We start from the raw sequence: 18,891 nt of genomic DNA on the forward strand, positions 1-18,891 counted from the left end.
GGACACCGAGAGAAGACAAAAGTGCCCTGTTCGCCTGAAGAGGCTCGAGAGGGTATTCTGTTGAGAGGGCGTACTCGGGATGGCAGTGACAAACACGATCCGTAATTCTGGACCCCAGTTTCCAGTCTCGCCCGAGAGCCTCACTGCGGTTTTGGGCGGAGGCCGTTACAGGAATGCGAGGTTGAGACGGGTCACCAGTTGGCGACGGATGGAGACCCTGATCCTCATGCTCTGTCCCAACGATCGGTCAATTGAGGCTGTGCAAGTCGCGGAGAGCGGGCGCCCAATCATGCTCCGGGAGGGCGCCCATTCTGTGAGCGTCGCAAACGGACATTTTGCCGGGAGATCCACCCTTGCATCAGTTCAGCGGTCCACTCGCAACCCTCTCGAGGGTCTTGGCTGTCGTTGTTCGAGTCCAGTGGCAACAAGCGCTGGGAATTTCACGATCGAGAATCTCACAGCCAACCGCTTGTTGGCCAGACATCCAGGGACAAAAAGGAAGGAAAGAGGCTTTGCAAATTAGGAGGCGACTTGAACGCGCAAACTTTTCGGTCGAAGCCACGCTTTTTACGGGGAGCCGAAGCTGGTCAGTGCTGGTCTCAGTCTCAGCAACGAACTCCGCCTCCTCATCCAACCAGCGGCGGCATTGCGGCTTGTCCAAACGGCCCGTGATCGACCCGGGGGGTTGCTGCATGCATCCAGCGCTGCAGAACACTCTCCAACTTATAAATCCATCCCGCCGCACCGGACTCCTTCCGTTTGTTCCATTGTCTGCATCCCAACACTGCCGACCCCAACAAAACCCTGAACACTCAAAGACGCAACCTGAACGTCGATAAAGAGGCCTTCGATATTTAAACTCGTCAAATACAACAGCGGTATCACCCAACACATCCGCTAGCGGGGCTATCGATCTCCACGCACATCACATCACTACATCATCACCCTCTACCAATTCGACCAGCTCGTTCGCACATCTACCACAATGGAGCAACAACTGCAACAGGATCTGCCTTTCCGCGCAGCACAGCAGGCACAGGAACAGCAACAATTGTCACCACAACTCCCGCCCTCGCCCACGCGCTCCTCGACCGGCAGCAGCACCCGCTCGCGCAAGTCGACGCTAACCCTTGACCTCGCCAACCTCCCCCCGCTGATCAAGCCAACACCGCCTTGCAACACGCTGATCTTCACCAACCTCCAATCGCGCGACATTTTCGCTCCGGACAACCTTCAACAGATCCGTGACCTGATCGAGCAAAAAGCCCGCATCCATGCCTTTTCCCCGCTGAAGTCCCTCAGCCGCATCATCGTTTCCTTCTACAATGACGAGGACGCTATCGCAGTGCGCCAGATTTGGGACGGCGAGGCCATTATGGGCGACCGCTGCCGTGTGTACTTTGGCCAGCCAACACCGCTCACGACACAACCCCACAAGCTTGCGTTGCCCGACGCCGGCAAGCTCTTCTTCATCTCGCCCCCGCCGAGCCCGCCGCACGGATGGGAGCAGACGATGGAGGACGCGCCCAACAAGATGGTGCACGCCGACGATCTCGCCGACGCTCTGGCCCGGCTGAGGCACCACAACAACCCCAACGGCTCCGACGCCGCGGGCAATGTGGTGATGGGATCGCCCGTGTCGCCGGTCGAGAGCGGCAGCAGGGGCCCTCAGCGGAGCCGCAGCTCTACCCTGGTCTTCCAGCCGAACCCGGAGATGGGTGCGAGCCCGGACCTTCCGTGTGTTATTATTCATGACATGACGGACGAGCCCGAGGAGATGAGCCCGATCGCGCCGCCGGCGAACAGGCCGATCATGGCAAATACCACCCGGCCGCCGGTCGAGTTGATGCATGATGCTTAAACATCGGATAGGGAACACGGTTGCATTCTTTCTCGGTTCTATTCTTGTTTTATTTCTCATCATTCGGTTTCCTTTCGGTTGTGCCTGGCTATTGCCATGGTTGGGTATCATAAGACATTGGGCTTGGGGTTCGGAGAACAGATGGCTGGCGTTGGGGTCTCATGGTGTGTGCGACGGGAGGCATTGTCGCAGACTAGTGTTGCTGTATTTGTCGGGCAGTTTCGGAGTCACGCGGTCAAAAAACATTGTCATGGTGCATTGTACAACGGGTTGGGGCAGATTAGGTAGCTCGATTTGCTTTTCGCAATAAAAGAGTTGCAGCACACCTTCACCTAAGAAGACCGCAAAGTGATACAATCCGGCCCCCCTATCTGTCTCGTATCCCCATGAACAGTCGAATGGAGAGTCGAGCAATGCGACGTTTAGGCTGTTGACGTTTCACCTCCTCCCTCGGATTTCGAAGTCACGACGACCCCACAGAAGGGCCAGATCGACAGAGAACCCGAACCACACCCACTCCGTAGATCACCGCAGGTTCTGTAACAACATCGATTCACGTTTTGTAACCCTCAGCCACATGACGCATACCGAGACTGCCTTTGTGACCGCCAACGCCGCCCCGGCAAGATTCTGCCTCTCGGACTGCCTAGGCAACAAGAGAAATCATATCACCAGCCACGTTCTCATCTCGTTACCCCGCCTAGCCCACCTCAACGGCCGTGTTCGCTCTCCCTAAAAAACCGAAAAGCCCGTCGGCCTCTCTTGGGCGCCCGGCTTCGATGTTGCCAAAGGGGGCACGGCACCGTGTGGTATAGTATGTAGAATGGGCTCGTTGTAGCGCTACGCAGTATGAGTACTTGGTAGGGAACGTAGAATTAGTGTCTTGTGTGGAGGACTAGGTTTTATTATTTCGGGGTTTCGACCATAATCGAGAGGATAGCCACATATTTAGAATTAGCAGACGAGATCGACCCCGTGAGGTCAGTGAGTGAATTCGCACACTGGGTTGCAGTTGGTGACACCTCGAATCGATGGTTTGGCCCGTGGGAACGGCACGGTTGGGTGGGTCTGTGTCAGAAGCGGCCCGGGACATGGGCTCCACTCGCTGTCTCCAAACCCAGTGAGCGCGGCGACCAGGGTCCTGGAAATTTTCAGAGACGGGAACACCTCGTTTCGCTTTTCCAACGACTGACTTACCAACCTCAACCAACATATTTTGCTTTGGTTTTTTATACGATGGATTGCTCCTGCCGGACAGCGGCATTGAGGATTTTTGTCAGGAGCGTCGTCCAAATCCACGTCCCTGTCCGTACTACAGCGCCACGTGCCACCCAGTACAGAGCTCTCTCGACTCAACCCAACCGGACATACGCTCAGCGGACAGGCTCCATACTTGCCACCGCATCGCGGACCTTGCACACATCATGCGTGAGGAGCGGCGCCGCGGAGGCCACGCAGTCCTTCGAAAGAGGAGGTGGACGGGCGAGCCGCCACAACAACCGAGCAGCGAACTCGCACACATCCGAACCGTCAGCCGGCTATTCTTTCGGATCTCCATCCCCGAACGCTCATACCAGACCAACAACACGGCCTCGTACATATCGGTCTAATGGTGGCGACTCCGGCGGCCGTGGACAGCGATACAAACCAGCGGGGGGCACCGAGCGAGAAACGAGGCGGTCCAGGCCAAAATCGAACGCCGGTAGTGGCGACTGGGCTAAACCCAATACCAAAGAAACCTGGATGGTCCAGAAGTCGGCACTGGAAAAGAAGTTCCCAGAAGGCTGGAACCCGCGCAAGAAGCTGTCGCCCGACGCGCTGGGGGGCATCCGGATGCTGCACAAGCAGTTCCCCGACGAGTACACGACCGAGGTGCTGGCGCAAAAGTTCGAGGTGTCGCCCGAGGCGATCCGCAGGATCCTCAGGTCGAACTGGACGGCGGACCCCGAGAAGGAGGCCGAGCGGCAGGAGCGGTGGTTCAACCGCGGCAAGAAGGTCTGGACGCAGTGGGCGGCGCTGGGCAAGAAGCCGCCCAGGAAGTGGCGCGCCGAGGGTATCGTCCGCGACCCCATCTGGAATAAGCCGAGGGGGCCGAACCACAAGGACAAGAACGCTCGCGCCGAGGCGCAGCGGAGGCTTGCGAAGAGGGGGTTTATGGGGGGGTATATGAGGGGATGACCGGTCGGCAAAAGACGAGGGGTGTGCGGAGTATGGCATACGACGAACGCAAACTCAACTACGGCCCTGACGGCAGCGTGTTAATACTGTATTATTGTACCATTAGACGGGGATGTTATGAGAAGGCGCTTCGGGGGTACCTCCTGTGGTCGCCATGTCTCGGCGAATTTTGCCGAGAATGGCCGCCCTCAGTCAATTTGACAAATCACCAAGGCAACCATCCACTGTATCGTCGCTCGGAGTTTGTCGGTCCTTCTGTCTCTTTGTGATCCTCCGATAAGATATCTCTTTTCAGTAAGGAAACTCCGAGAAAAACTTGTCGAGATGGTCTGAACCCCTCGCTGCGATCCCGAGTGACTGGTTCCTTGTCCGGGACTCGAGCGGCATGCCCCCCCTCGGCTACTAGGGGGTGTCATCTCGCTGGCTGCAGGCACGGCCCGCGCTAATGCAACCTCGCGGCCCATCACAAAGTGTGGGAGATGGACATCGTGGAGTCAGCTCCTTTTCCCACAATGGGCCGCTGCGAGGTTGGGGGTTTGTATTCCCAGCTGAATTTCTGCCGGAGACTGTGGGATACACTGTGGTACTGACGGACCAGGTGGTGGGAGTTGTCCGGATCTTCCTTTCTTCTGCCCTTTCCTTTTGGAAGAGATCCTCTCGGAACCAGTAAACATCGAAACAAAACCGCCAGCCCCACTGATAGTCGTCCCAAATGGGAAAGAAGCTGGCACCAATCCGGCTGGGTGGACGCACGGGCCATATTTTCTCCCACAAAGCTCTCCCCTGCACAACCAGCCTGAACCCACAACACAGGCCCAGCAGAGAGAGCAAGGGCCCAACAAAAGGCTTGGGACGAGGCTTGCCAGAGATCGCAGCTGGCCGCCAGGGTTGGTGTTTTTTTCTTCACCATCCTAGATCTTACGGCGTTTTCGCGACGCCTCCACGCAAATGTCGTGCACCTCACTTAGGCCCTAATCGACGTCGGCGCCGGGGCAATTGACTTTGTCTCGCTGCACGATCTTCATGTCACTGTAAGCTCCAGTTTCTGTGCCCAACGGCGTCATTCTGGCACCCATGGCAGGTCTTCCTGCACGACCATGCATCGGGCGCCCTCTGACCCGCAGATGCTGATTCTGTGCATCTGTGCCTGTAGCTTTCAAACCGCCGTTCTGCCTCCATCATTCCTTTGGACAGCTTCGCGCGAGACACACACATTCCGGACTCGATTCTTTCCTTCGCTGCGCTCCTTCTGCCTCTAGTTTCTAGTTAACTACCTACCTACCTCGTCACCGCCACACACCGACTCTTTCCCCCGCCGATTACATGCTCCGACGCTCTCGTTCAGCTGCTCCGATTCAGTCCCCGTCCCCGCTTTTTGGGTTTTCCTGATCAGTCAGTCCATGGCGAAGAGCGATGGCATCCACTCCCTCAAACCGGACTAAGCCCACACCGTCCAACTCTCCGTTCATCTCACGCCCCTCCCGGTCTTCTCTCCGACCCCGACCCCTCTACGAGTCCTGCCTCTCCCTGCAGCGCGTGGTCGGCACCACCTGCGCCTCGCCCACCGGCTTCGACACCGTCCACTCGTCCTTCGCATACATCGCCGGAGGCGCCGTGGTTGTGGTGGATGTCTCTGGCGAGCACTATGCGCAGCGCTTCTACCGGGCACGCCCCACGGCCGTCCCCCTCCTTAACGTCTCCCCCACCACAAACACTTCGTCGACGCCCATCTCGACACCAAAAGCCAACGATAGCAGAAATAGAGCCGCTGCTTCTTCCCCCAGAGACTCCCTCTATGCCGAGTGGCCCGACTCGCCCACCTCCAAGACCTGGACGAGCCGCGAACGGATCAAGGCTGCGACCTGCCTGGCCCTCAGCCGAGATGGACGGTACCTAGCCGTGGGCGAGACGGGTTACGCCCCGCGGGTGCTCTTGTTCAACCTACAAGATGCCTCCTCCGACGTGCCCCTGGTGTCTATCAGCGAACACACCTTCGGCGTCAAGGCCGTGGCTTGGTCTTCCGATACCAAGTACCTAGCATCGCTAGGCGCAGCAAACGACGGTTTCCTCTATTTGTGGAAGGTCGACTCCCGGACCGGCGCCGTGAAGCTGTTTCAACAGAACAGGTGCACCTCGTCCGTGAAGGAGATGGTGTGGATGGGCAACAACGTCATCACCCTCGGTGTCCGCCATGTCAAGGTGTGGAGGGTTGAGGAAGGGCTGGATACCACGCCCGTCAAGACGAAGTTCTCCAACGAAGGAGCGGCTCCCCCTCCGCTCCCGGCCCAGAAGCCGTTGCCGGGCAGAAACATCCTCCTCGGGTCGATGCTGGACGAAACATTCTCCTGCGCGTTCCCGATATCAGACGAAAAGGCCATCATTTGCTCCGAAACGGGCTGTGTCTGCTTGCTCGATGATACCAACAAGCAGATGAAACTCTCCAAGGTTGCAGAGGTCGATTTCGGCGTCACTTGCGTCTCCCGCCGAGGAGAAGATATCCATATCGGCGGAAAGGATGGTCAGATTGCCATCATCAGCCTCGAGGATATATTAAACGGCATCTCTGAACCGACCATTCGCAGTTCAGAGATGGCGGCCGGCCTCGTAGCCATGGGATTTCTGGCAGAGAACCTCGTCACGATCGACACCAGGCGATCGATCGATATCTGGAGTGCAGACCACACGCCCGGCAACCCCATAGACGATAAATCACACATTCCTATTCCGGGCCTCGGCGACCCAATTGTTGGGGTACAGCCGTTGTCCGCGTCCAACACCCTCGATGCCAGTTTCTTCACATGGTCCGGACTCGGCAGGGTGACCATTTGGAACTTAGGCGGCATCATAAAGTCGACCTTTGACATACCAATTGAACAGGTGGATACAAGCGCCGAGTCAGGCCCGGCAAATCAAGTCGTCGCGGTGAGAGCTACGAACGACGGAGCCCTCTTCATCGCCGGAGACAAGTTGGGCGTTCTCCGGATCGTCGAGGTTTCCACCGGAGAGTGTCTGCTGGAAACAAAGGCACACTCTTCCAACTGCCAGGACATCACCGTCCACGAGGGCAAATCGAGATTCCTCGTAGCCTCGTGTGGGCGGGACCGGACCGTCCAGCTGTTCCACCGCACGTCCGCGGGGGTATTTGAGCACTTCCAGACGCTGGAGTTCAGCGCCAAGGTAGTCCAAGTGCTTATACCAAATGAGGACAAGGTCCTAACGTGCTCCCTCGACCGGACGCTCCAGATCCACGAACTGGTGAGCAAAGAGGGCGAGCCCGACGTCATGGCAGCCATCCCGTTCAAATCGATCTCCTTGAAGGCATCCCCGTCGTCAATGGCCGTGACGACCGACGAGAAGGCGGTGTTTGTGTCTCTGTTGGATCGCTCCGTATGCCAGTACGACTTCGGCAACGGGCGGGTCCTCGGCTCATTCAAGTGCAACGACGAAGCCGGGCTTGACTCGGTCGTGCTGGAGTCGCTGACCCACAGCCAGCCGGGGTCCAGTGACCCCCCGTTCCTCCTCGGTATCTCCAACACGGACAAATCCGTGCGAGTCTACGATACCCAAGCAGGGTGCTTCATGGACCGCGAATGGGGCCATACCGAAGCCATCAACGGCGCCGTACTCATCGATACCGAAGAATCCGGTCGCAAGGTCGTCAGCGTGGGCGAGGACGGCACAATCATGGTCTGGGCCCTCGACTTCGACGACTCCTCCAACGGATCCCAAAGCCGCTCCCCCTCGCCGGAAAAGACTCCCCAGCCGGCCTCTACACGCCCGCCATTACGGCGCGTTCTTTCCAAAGCCGAACTAGCCGAATTCCAACGCCCATCCTCGGCCGCCGGGCCCCCAAGCGGAAGCACACCACGCCGTACGTCGCCGCGCCCATCGCACCGCCGCCCCGCCAAATTCCAACTCCCCTTTTCATCTCTCCGAACCCCCAACAACAATAACAACAACACCCCCGAAAAGCAAACGACCTCCCCCACAAACACCACCGGCATGATCATAATAGACGACACCCACGCCCGCACCCCGTCCCGCCGCCCCTCCTCCGGAGCCAACTCCCGCTGCTCCGACGACAGTCCCCCACCCGAAAGCCCCAAGGCCCGCTCCAAAATGTTCCGCCGCCCGTCCCTCCCCGCGCTAGGCGCCACCCCCCTATCCGCAGCCAAGTCGCGCAAGAACTCCAGCTCCAACCAGCGCGGCAGCGGCGGTGGAGGCGGCAGTGGCGGTGGCGGTAGCGGCGGCGGTAACGGTGGCGGAAATGGATATGGCTTCGGCACCCTCAGCATGGCGACCGAACAGACCTGTCGCCAGCTGCGCGCCTACCGCAGGAAGCTGGCCTCGGCCGACTCCATCCACGGGGACGTGCTGGCGCAGCTGGATGCCGAGCTCCGCCTGACGGCGGCTGCGCTGGGGGAGCGCGCCATAAGAAGTCGCACGGGGAGTGGGAATGGGAATGGTGGTAATAGGCATGGGGATAGGCGGGGTGAAACGGGGGGTGGGAGTCATGGGGGTGGCGGCGGTGGCGGTGGTGGCGGTGGTGGGAGTCATGGTGGTGGTAATGGTGGGGGGGGGAAAGAGGTCAGTGAGACGGTGCTGAGCGGGCTGCTGGATCAGTACAGCGAGCGGCTGGTCAGCATGCTGGACGAGAAGCTCCGTCTGCGGCTGAGCGAGGAGGAGAAGGATTCCCTGGCGGCGAGGGAGCGCCCGCGCACGGCTGGGGAGGGGTCCAATGCTTCCGATTCGGGGGGGAGTATTGGCGGAGGGCCTGTTTGTGAGGAGCCTGAGTCGTTGTGACGGCGGAGGGGAGAGGCGCGGCGGCCGACTGGGCTGCTTGCTTGCTTGCTTGCTTGCTTGCTTGCTTGCTTGCTTGCTTGCTTGCTTGCTATAATACTTAATCTCGCTCGCTTGCGCGCGGGTGGAGGCGCGGCGGCGTGGACGCGATGGATACGGCAACCCCCTTTGCCTGCGGGTTGTCGTTTCTGTCCTTCTCTTTTTTTTTGTTTTGTACCCATATCACATCACATGCGCACATTCCGGCGGCGACGGCGCGGGGGTTCGTTCCCATTCATTCCCTCCTTTCTTTCCTTATCTCTCTTTTACTCTCTTTTTTTTTATACACTACTACTTCTGCTACTACAAGGTTGGGGCACACAAAGACAGACAGGCGGTCTAGGGCGGTGGATAGGCGTTTCTGGACTGGACCGGACCGGATAGGGCTGGGTTGGGTTGAGGTGGGCTGGATATGGCTCTCGCTCGCTCTTTTTCCCCGGTGGGGTGGGTGGTTGGGTGGCATGCATGCGCTTGGTTGAATGGGATGGATGCGCGGCTCGTGGTGGCCCTGGAGGGTTTTGGCATTCGCGGGGTTGTTAGATGCTTAGAATTTGCTGCGCGTGGTGGCGATACCAGCCAGTCGTGGGCGGGGGGTGGGATAGGCAGTGAATCGAATATGCCTACGTTTGATCTGTCTTCCGTGTTGCTGGGTGTGTTGCTGTGAAGTGGATGTGTGAGTTTGCTTGCTTGCAATAACCTTCCCAGCGTGGACCGAGGAATTAGGCGGATATTGTTGCCATATATGCGCAGCGTTCGAGCTTGGGCTGAGACTTGAGAAGTTTCAGGGGTAATTTGGGGGAGGTAATCCAAACTCGGGTTTCGCTATTAACCATGTGTCCATTTTGGGCGTCGTTTAGGATGGTCGGGAAACAACAATCTTCCGTAGAGACGTATGAAAGTGGTTAAGATGGTGAGTGGTTGTTTTGCTACTAGGTAATTCGCCCTCCTTGACATGTCTTGACATGTCTTGACATGTCATTCAGTTAGAGTGGTACAAGACAAGCTAGATCCCCCGACTGTCAACCCTACGGGGTTTCGAGGGCAAAAATGAAAGAACTCTATAGCCGGGTGCTCGCAGACAGTGAACTTGAACGTTCTTCTCAAAGAAATGTCGACCCAGTGTGGGAGTCAGCCTCCGTCTGATTGCAAATGGCTTGCTCGCAACGCTCCATATCAAACGCTAATAAACCAAAGCCCCAACCGTGGTATGTATCCCCGAAGACCCAACCGTACACACCAACTGACAACCCAGTCTCACCCTTCCTCCTCCCTCCCACCCCCCTCACCACCCCCCTCCCCATCCCGCCTCGTCGCCCTCTCCAAACTCGACCACCTCGCCTCCGCCGCGCGCGCCCTGACCTCCCTCGCGCTCAGCCCCTCCGCACCACCACCCCCACCACCAAGCACATACGTGCCCCCCTCCCACCCACCATGGTCCATAACCATCCCCTCCCCCAATTCATCCTCCTCCCCCCTCTCAGGCGCATACTCCTCCCCACCGACCGTCTGCCCGCCATGCGTCCAATCGGCACGATCCACCTCCCTCTCAATCTGGCGACACAGCGCCCAGAAATCCGCATCGTGGTCCGAGTGCACGTTGTGGGCGAGCTCGTGGCACAGGGTCTTGCGGATGACGCGGTAGTCGCGCCAGCCGTCGTAGGCGTCGGTGCGCAGGCGCAGCTCCACCACCTCGCCGCGGTTGCGGTTGAGGCCCAGGATGCGGGTCACGCCCTCGTGCGAGGCGGAGGTGGCGCTCGCCGGGTCCATCTCGGTGAGCAGGCCGACGGAGAATTGGTGCTTGCGCATTGCGGTGCGGATGCCGGGGTCGGATTTGAGCCGTTCCAGGAAGGCGAGGCTGCGTGCGGAGTTGGGGAGGTGTGGCAGGGCGCGCAGTGCGTGGAAGGTGTGGTTGGTGTCGTCGGCGGTGCGTTTTTGTGCGGCGGGTAGGCGGCCGTACCGCGCGCGAGCGAGGGCCCGCTTGGCTTGCCAGGTCTCGGCGGCGGCGCGCTGGTCTTGGAGGGTGCTGAGGGCGGAGGTCTGCGGGGCGAGGAGGCGGAGGGTGGTGTTGTTGAGGGTGGAGAGGGGGAGGGCCGAGTCGTCCGAGGGGGTGTAGATGGACTTGAGCCCGGTTTGGCGCTTCTCAAGGAGGGCTTTGGCTTTGGACCAGTCGTAGGAGGGGAACTCGAGGGAGAGGGTGAGAAGGAGGTGCTCGAAGGTGTCGGCTGGGGAGAAAACCCATTTTTGGGTGTGCTTTTCAGGAGGGAATTTGATGGTAATCTCGACCGAGTTCTCGTCGGCCTCGAGACTTAAAGAGTCTCGTTGCGAGTCTTTCTCTTGGTCTGTGGAAGCCATGCCGAACAGACTTGGGCTGGATGAGGCGGGGCTAGATTTTCTAGGGCAGAGTTCCCCCCTCGCTCGATGAACTGCCGTAGAATCTTGATGTAAACTGAGTGCAATGAGTTGCGACTCCTATATTCGGCGTGGTGATGATTTGCGTGTCAACGCCTTGGTGTCATTTACAATAGGTTTTTTGAGATTTAGAAGCGGCTAGGTATTACGTTTGAGTAAATCGGTTATGGCATGAGCCTGAGAGTTACAGTTAAGAAATTAAAATGAGAGAGTTACGACCTCAGTTGTTGCCTGTTCATTTGTAAGGTGCGTTCTTGTCTCCGAGTTTAGCGAATGTTCGAGACGTTGCCTGCTTTGTCATCTTGGGTAGTCGCCATCACGGGGCCGCTACTGGCAACTCCAATGACTTGCGCCACCATCTGCGCTGCCACCTTTGAACCTCAAAACGCCGAAACAGTTCATCTCAAGATGGAACAGATAAAATGACAACTCATCTCGAAAGTCGTTAATATTGAATTTGGGCCAGTCTGGGCGCTCACACCTGATAGACTGTTCTCCTTTTTCCCTCGCGGGATGTACAGATTATTTATGTTTGCCTCTTCGCGCGGCGCATTTTTTTGTTGCGCATGTCCGAGATATTTGTAGTCGCAGCCAGGTCGGTGCTTTACTTCTGCGACTTGACTTCTCCTTTCGACCCCCACCTTTCCCCCCAAGCCCGGAATTTTGTGTGACGTACGTGAACCTGCTTGTAAAAGCCACTCCCGAGCCTTGCGAGCCTTGCTGCTCTGAGACGGCGTTAAAATCGAAACACGGAGCTCCACATAGTAGTGTTTGAGAGGCTAGTCTCAATTACTTGGCGCTTGTCTGCCGAATGAGGTAATAATTCCTCCCTCAGTTTGATCCGTCTTTCATCTCAGACCCTGACGATCAACGCAGTGCGGGGCAAACGGCCGCCCGCGCCGCCAACGGTTTGCTCCTCGTTGGCACGCGATGAGACGCAGACCTGCCGTGCTAGCCGTGCCACTGTTGGTTGCTGAGCGGTTGCTGAGTGTCTGACTTCTTTTTCCGCCTTGTCGTATTGAAGAATTTGAGTGCCAATACTCCGTAATGCTCACATTCACCTCGTATCTCGCTGTCACCGCTAACAAACATCCACTCGTCCAACTGAAAATACCCACCGGTTCGGCTTCTCGGTTGGGCACGCTTAACTAAACCGGGTTTAGAGCCCTTCAGGAACACCGACGGAAAGAGGATGTGGGGCCTTTGGGGGTCAATTTCCCCTGGTATGTGCCGCCAATCAGAACAGGCATGTTGGTCGATTCTGGGGTATCCAAGAACGAGCAGCGCCGCTAGGCTTGTTTTGGGACCTCCCTCGACGACCGCCCCTTCGCCCTTCGTGTTCCTGGCAGGCTGATGAGTGAGCTCTCCCTTCTTGAAATCCTCTTTTTTCCCATCAAGCCCGTTTCTCGTTTTAATCCTTTGAACACTCGCTCTCGTTGGACTTGAGGAAAGAGTCGCCTTGCGCCTTTCCTTCCGAATTCTTGTCGCTCCTTTGACATCAACTTTCAGTTTCTTTAATTTGCGCATTTTCCTGCCGCCGCCCGATTCCCTATTTTCGACTTCAACCAACGCCTCCAAAATCTGCACTTTGCCCTCAGTCTTCGATACTGCTAGATCGTACCCGATTTAACCATGCTTGTATGTGTCACCATACCACCGATGCGTGCTGCGACTTGTTCGATCGTGATGCTAATATCTCATGCAGGTTCACACGGCGCTCGTCGCGCTTGGCGCGACCCTCGCCGCTGCCGTGCAGCCGCTGGAGGTCGACGGACAGAACTTCATCAACCCCAAGACCGGCAACCGTTTCCAGATTGTTGGTGTCGCCTACCAGCCGGGGGGCTCTGCAGGCTACGACAAGGAAACCGGCCGTGACCCTCTGAGCGACCCGGATATCTGCATGCGTGATGCCGCCCTGCTGCAGGTCCTTGGCGTCAACGCCATCCGCGTTTACAATGTGAACCCCGACGTGAACCACGACAAGTGCGCCAGCATTTTCAACGCCGCCGGCATGTACATGATGCTCGACGTTAACTCGCCCCTGGTCGGCGACTCCCTAACGAGCTGGAATCCCTGGGAGTCGTACTATGCTGCCTACCTGAACCGCACCTTTGCCGTCGTTGAGGCCTTCAAGGACTACCCCAACACCCTGGCCTTCTTCTCTGGCAACGAGGTCCTCAACAACGAGGACACTGGCGCCACTGTTCCCCCCTACATGCGCGCCGTCACTCGCGACGTCAAGAACTATGTCAAGAAGCACGTTGAGCGTCCCATCCCGGTCGGCTACTCCGCCGCCGATGTCCGTTCCATCCTGTTCGACACGTACAACTACTTCCAGTGCTCTCTCGAGGGTGACGAAGGCGATATGAGCATGGGCGATATCTTCGCCCTCAACAGCTACAGCTGGTGCAGCACGAGCAGCTTCGAGAAGGCCGGGTACGACGAGCTGGTCTCCGGCCTCAAGGGCGCTAATGTGCCTATTTTCTTCTCCGAGTACGGCTGCAACACTCCTTCCCCGCGTGTCTTCACCGAGGTCGGCACCATCTACAGCACGAAGATGTCCGGTGTCTTCTCGGGTGGCGTCGTCTACGAGTACACCCAGGAGCCCAACAACTACGGCCTGGTCGACATGAAGGAGGACGGCTCTGCCAAGCTCATGAGCGACTTCGTTTCCCTCAAGGAGCAGTACAGCAAGCTTGACTTTGCCGAGATCCAGGGCCAGAAGCCTGCCTCGACCTCCAACGCCAAGCCCCCCGTCTGCAGCTCCAAGCTCATCACCACCGATGGCTTCAACTCCAACTTCACCCTCCCCGTCCTGCCCCCCGGAGCCCAGGAGATCATCGACAACGGCGTCAAGCCCGCTCCCAAGGGCCAGCTCGTCAAGATCACCGACTGGAAGGTCAAGTACACCGTCAAGAACCCCGACGGCTCCACCATCACCAACCTTGCCGTCAAGCCGCTGGCCGATGACGACATTAACAGTATGCCCCCCTCTCTTTGTGTTAACTGTCTAAACAACCTCAGCTTACTAACATCTTCCCCACCAGGCCCCGGCTCCAACACCGACTCCAGCACCACCACGGAGGGCACGCAGACGTCCGATGCTATCACCGATAGCACCGACACCGAAGAGCCCAGCCCCAGCACCAGCGGCAACGCTGCTGCCGGCACTGCCGCTGCCGTCCTGCCCGCTGCCGTTCTCGGCGCCTTTGCCGTCCTGGCTGCCCTCTAAGCGAGCCAAAGCATGCTTGCTTAGCTTAGTTGCTGCATTCGCAGCAGCGGTGATGGGTAAACGGGGTGGGGGTGAGAGATGGTGAGAGTTATTAGCTAACTGCCTATCTTAATGTTGGGGGTTGTATATATTCCGCTGGGAACGGAGACAGGTGCTGCTGACGGGGAAGCGTGTTGTTTGTATTGCGCATTGTGTTTTGTGCGTTGCTGTTGCTGTTGCTGTTTCTGGCTTTTTGACACGCGGTTTCTGTCATCATGATCATTTATGATATGATACCATTTGTTGCGCTTGTTCTTCGTATGCCCCACGGGGCTTGCCTGCCCGCCTACCTACTTGTGTGGTTGTATATTGTATATAATGGGGAGAGTGATGCAGCGTCTTTGTGAGAAGACATTGGTCGTTGCGGAATAAAATTCTCGGCATGTTTTTGGTAACTACCCAACTCGTAATATCCCTTTCGGTGCGGCAAAGAGGAATGTTGCACCGCTTTACTTCGAACTCTTCCGTACATCTCACGTGTTGATCTTTCCAGAATGGTCAAAACAACCCATCCGAGCCGTCTGCGACAGGAATGAGTACCCTGAGTGCGAGGTCATATCGGGGGGTTTGGTTGGACCGTGACCTGCTTGGGCAGATATGTAGATCATAGATGGCCTCGGTGGAAGGCACGCACGGGATCATCGATCGCAATCTCGGTTGCCCCTTTGCGGTTCGGCATTGTTCTCCCTCGCGTCCGCCGTTGAAGACGGCAGGAATATCTTGTTTTTCTGCCTCTTTTCCCCCCACGAATCGGTCAAAGCAGAACATCAAACTTGAAACGGCGGCATGGCAGGCATCTGAACTGCTGTATTATATTTTCTATTGGGAATCTCTCTTCCCGTGGGTAAAATGCGCCGTATATAATCAGACGGCCAGGTGAATAATGTCAGTTCTACACCCCCAGACAACACCACCCCTTAGGCCTTGAACTCCTCCGCCTTGCTCTCCTCCCACTTGCCGGGCACAAGAGCCAGGGGCACGATGCCGCTGACGTGCATCTCGGGGCCAAAGATCTTGGCGTTGAGGCCCAGCTCCTGCGTCGCCGCCTTCATGTTCTTGAGACCCTCTTGGTAGTTGGGGCCGGCACGGCGCACCCAAATCTGAACGTTGTGCTCGTTGAGCGTGTTGGAATACTCGCGGAGCGCCTTGATGACGCCCTTGAATGTGCTCGCGACGTTGGTGAAGTTGGCAATACCACCACCGATGAACAGAACCTTGCCCTTGGGGCTCATTGGCGCCCGGAGCATCAGGTCGAGCACAGTCCGCGCATAGTGGTATGTCTGGGACTCAGTGGGGGCACCGGAGTACTCGCCGTAGTTGGCCAGCTCGTCAGCGAAGCCCGCCGAGGCGATGGCATCGGCGTACACGACCGAGGCACCACCACCAGCAACCAGGGTCCAGATCCTGCCGTTGGGGTTCAGGACGGTCAACTTGAGCGACGCGCCGGTCTTAGCATCGAGCTCGGCAATGTAAGCCTCCTCCTTCGTAAGCTCACGGCCGAAGGGAGCGGGGAACTCAATCGGCGGGCCGGCATCAATGTTGATGGTGCCGTTGGTGCTGGTCGGGGCGGTGATGCCCAGAGCAGCCGGGGACCTCGCAATAGCCCACTTTACACCGCACTCGAAGTCTGCTGTTTGATCCAGCTTGGCTGCCAGATCGAGGAAGTGGACTGACGCAGAAGTGGCATCCTCGTTCGGAATCACAACCAGAGGGTTGATCTCAAGGTATGTGAACTGGCAGTCAACGTATACGGCATAGAGGCGGGTGACTGTGCAAAGGTGATGACCGTTAGCGGCCACACGTGTAATGAGAGGCTTTTGAGGAGACTAACTGAAGTCAACTAGGACGTTGTGGACGCCCTTCGGGACCTTGCTCAGGAGAGTGGAAGCGATCTCCTCGTTTGAGGGGTATTGTGTGAGGTCGACGGGGATGAGAAGCTTCTCGGCCTTCGCGTCGACATCGCCGACATCAACACCACCCTCGTGGGTGAAGAGGATCCAGTCGCCCTGAGACAATTGTTAGCATTGTTCTGTAAGTTCGGAGGTGTTATGCATTTCCGGGTCTGTGGGCCGGTTGGTCCACATCACAATGCGGTTTAGCCTCCGTTCGTCCGTAACGGCTCGGCAGCATTTTCCACGCGGGATGTTGAAAACCCCCGTCCAGAATTGCTCCCGTCTGCACAGGGATTTCCGAGTATAAAGCCTCAGAAACACCCGCCAGATCATGCGTATCTTGCATTTTCCTCCCACACCACCCTCACCTTCCACGCTTTTTGGTATGCGATCTTTTATACCGTCCCCAATTATGTGCTTGCACTTGCAAGTGGGGGTTATTTCGCAAATCAAACCCCGCCTGCCGCCAAGAACGGGCTGAACTGAAATCGTTTACTTACATCGCGAACGGAGTTGATCTATAAGGCGTTAGCCATGCATGCCCTTCAACGATTTCACCAGAAAGGGCGCAACTCACGTTGATGTAGTACTCGGTGCCGTCAGGGTGCGGTACGAAGGGCTCGACCAGGAATTGGCGGAGAATGCCCTCTGTGTGCTCAACCTTCTGCGCCTTGCCGGCGCGCTCAGCAACCCACGCCTTCGCCTCAGGCCAGGTCTTGTTGAGAGCAAGTAGGCCGCTCTTGCCACGGCGCTTGATGAGCTGATCTGGCTTGGCGACGAACTTGGCGCCCTGGTGTAGCAGCCACGGGTATGTGATCTCGGCCTGGTCCAGCACGGCGTTGACGTCCTTATCCTCGGGGAAGTGGAGCGATGCGAGCCTGGGGGGCGCGTTGTGCTTGGTCGGGGGCGGGAGCGTGCTGGGCTTGATCACCGGAGCACGGGTGAGGTGGTAGTTGATGATGGCCTTGCCATCGGCTTCGGTGATGCTCTTCGCGGACATCTTGCTGGTAAGTGTGCAGCCTTGTTCTTCTCTTCAGTCCTTGCCGAGTTGGCTATTTCTACTCGAGAGACCGTCAGCGTGGTCCTCCAACAGTTTTCCGGCGGTGCACGCGAGTTCGCGGGCAGCCGAGTACGGAGATTGGGAGAATCAAGCTGAGATGGCGATGATGTTCCGACCTCAAGTGAGGGGCAATTTACCTGGATGGGAAGTCTCAAGGGATGGGATTGCTGGAAAGTGGACGCGGGTACGCGGGGGGAATTCGCAGCAAGTGAAGTGAGGGAGGAAGAGGAAGTGGGTGAGGGCGAGGATTGGTCTCGAGATGCAGCTCCCTTGGGAAAAAGATGAGGACCGACTCCGAATCTGGGCTCGGGCAGAACACTCAGGGCAATAGCTTGCACAGGGGGGCCGCACCATCTCACGGGTTGGGGGGGTCGGCCAGAAAAAAAGTCCAGGTACCAGTGGTGCCCGCCTGCCCAAAACCATTGGGGTTCCTCAAGCGGGGCATTGTGCTTGGGGCGGTCAGCATTCCGAGGTACTGGTACCCAGAATGAGATCGAAGGACACGACCCCCGACCACCTGGCACCTTCCTGACCCCTCGATTCTACCCCGCTCCTGCATCTTGGCCAGCAAAGATACCCGATGCCAGCGCAGGTAGTCGTTTCCCCTTTGGTGATGCCCGACTCAGCTTCATTTCAAGTCATTTCCGCTTGCTTTTGGGACTCGGGTTGGTCATCATTCGCCATCAATGTTCTGCAATTGTGCCTACTACCTGGCCGACAAGTGTGGCATTGGCTTTGTGGGCGGACGGAGTTGGGGGTCGTCCGGCCGCGGTGCACCATCGGGATATAGCCCGGGCCTGTCCGCGGCTGTGAAGGGGTTCGGGATGGGAGTATTGGAAGCTGCTCGTTGCTTTTTTACGAGTCTCCACTCCTGCGAGGTCATCCCGAAAGTTTACTGCGCGTCAGTCGGGCGCCTTCCTCTCGTGTGCCCAACTCGGGCGCGCCGAACCTCTCGTTGTATTCGGCCCTCCGGCGCCCGACGGCCGGCCGCCGGGCCAGGGTCGCCGGACGACGGTAATTGCCCCGCGATAGCCGTCAATGCCCCGCCTCTTTCCTTCTGTCCCAGTTCCGGGTGTCAAAACAAATTGTTTCCTATCGTGTTTGAACTGGGCATTCGTCGTAAGAGACATCGAATACCAGTTCGTTACCGGGCAACCCGGTCAGCAATCCTGCCGTGTCGGGAAAAAGCCCCTCTGCCCCTCTGCCCCTCCCAACTTTCGCAAATTTTTGGGTATCGGAGGGGCATCGGACGGCATGGCGGCGGATGTACTGGTACTTCGGGTGCCAAGTGCCTCCGGGACCCCACCTTCTGCCAGCGATATGGCAGAAACCAGCAGGCCATGCCTGATCTGGTGCAAGTCCGTTAGGCGATCGGACATGG

At 57.8% G+C, this 18,891-nt stretch overlaps 6 protein-coding genes across 6 annotated transcripts; 4 read left to right on the plus strand and 2 right to left on the minus strand.

The window, feature by feature from the left end:
* The first annotated feature begins 839 nt into the window (after positions 1-839).
* B0H64DRAFT_214860 (Calcipressin-domain-containing protein) lies at positions 840-2,196 on the plus strand. The gene has a single exon (XM_062799485.1). The coding sequence runs from the start codon at positions 986-988 to the stop codon at positions 1,859-1,861; it is 876 nt and encodes a 291-aa protein (XP_062657002.1). The 5' UTR covers positions 840-985; the 3' UTR covers positions 1,862-2,196.
* Positions 2,197-3,011: 815 nt separating this feature from the next.
* On the plus strand, positions 3,012-4,133 carry B0H64DRAFT_214866 (required for respiratory growth protein 9, mitochondrial). Its single transcript, XM_062799486.1, has one exon. It carries the CDS (start codon positions 3,098-3,100, stop codon positions 4,037-4,039), a length of 942 nt encoding a protein of 313 aa, XP_062657003.1. The 5' UTR covers positions 3,012-3,097; the 3' UTR covers positions 4,040-4,133.
* Positions 4,134-5,452: 1,319 nt separating this feature from the next.
* On the plus strand, positions 5,453-8,842 carry B0H64DRAFT_326948 (uncharacterized protein; the record flags this gene model as incomplete). Its single annotated transcript, XM_062800761.1, has 3 exons — positions 5,453-6,790; positions 6,917-8,573; positions 8,625-8,842. 3 exons carry the CDS (start codon positions 5,453-5,455, stop codon positions 8,840-8,842), a joined length of 3,213 nt encoding a protein of 1,070 aa, XP_062657004.1.
* Positions 8,843-10,132: 1,290 nt separating this feature from the next.
* B0H64DRAFT_327867 (WLM domain-containing protein) lies at positions 10,133-11,230 on the minus strand (the record flags this gene model as incomplete). Its single annotated transcript, XM_062800808.1, has 1 exon — positions 10,133-11,230. The coding sequence occupies one exon, from the start codon at positions 11,228-11,230 to the stop codon at positions 10,133-10,135; it is 1,098 nt and encodes a 365-aa protein (XP_062657005.1).
* A 1,689-nt stretch (positions 11,231-12,919) lies between these two features.
* B0H64DRAFT_376394 (Glucanosyltransferase-domain-containing protein) lies at positions 12,920-14,519 on the plus strand (the record flags this gene model as incomplete). The annotated part of the gene is made up of 3 exons (XM_062802471.1): positions 12,920-12,925; positions 12,993-14,268; positions 14,335-14,519. 3 exons carry the CDS (start codon positions 12,920-12,922, stop codon positions 14,517-14,519), a joined length of 1,467 nt encoding a protein of 488 aa, XP_062657006.1.
* Positions 14,520-15,475: 956 nt separating this feature from the next.
* On the minus strand, positions 15,476-17,450 carry B0H64DRAFT_444746 (uncharacterized protein; the record flags this gene model as incomplete). The annotated part of the gene is made up of 4 exons (XM_062806805.1): positions 15,476-16,326; positions 16,390-16,564; positions 16,951-16,968; positions 17,028-17,450. 4 exons carry the CDS (start codon positions 17,448-17,450, stop codon positions 15,476-15,478), a joined length of 1,467 nt encoding a protein of 488 aa, XP_062657007.1.
* Between the last annotated feature and the right edge of the window lie 1,441 nt (positions 17,451-18,891).

Source organism: Chaetomium fimeti (genome assembly GCF_033439085.1).
Source record: "Chaetomium fimeti strain CBS 168.71 chromosome Unknown B0H64scaffold_6, whole genome shotgun sequence".
Taxonomy (NCBI): Eukaryota; Fungi; Ascomycota; class Sordariomycetes; order Sordariales; family Chaetomiaceae; genus Chaetomium; species Chaetomium fimeti.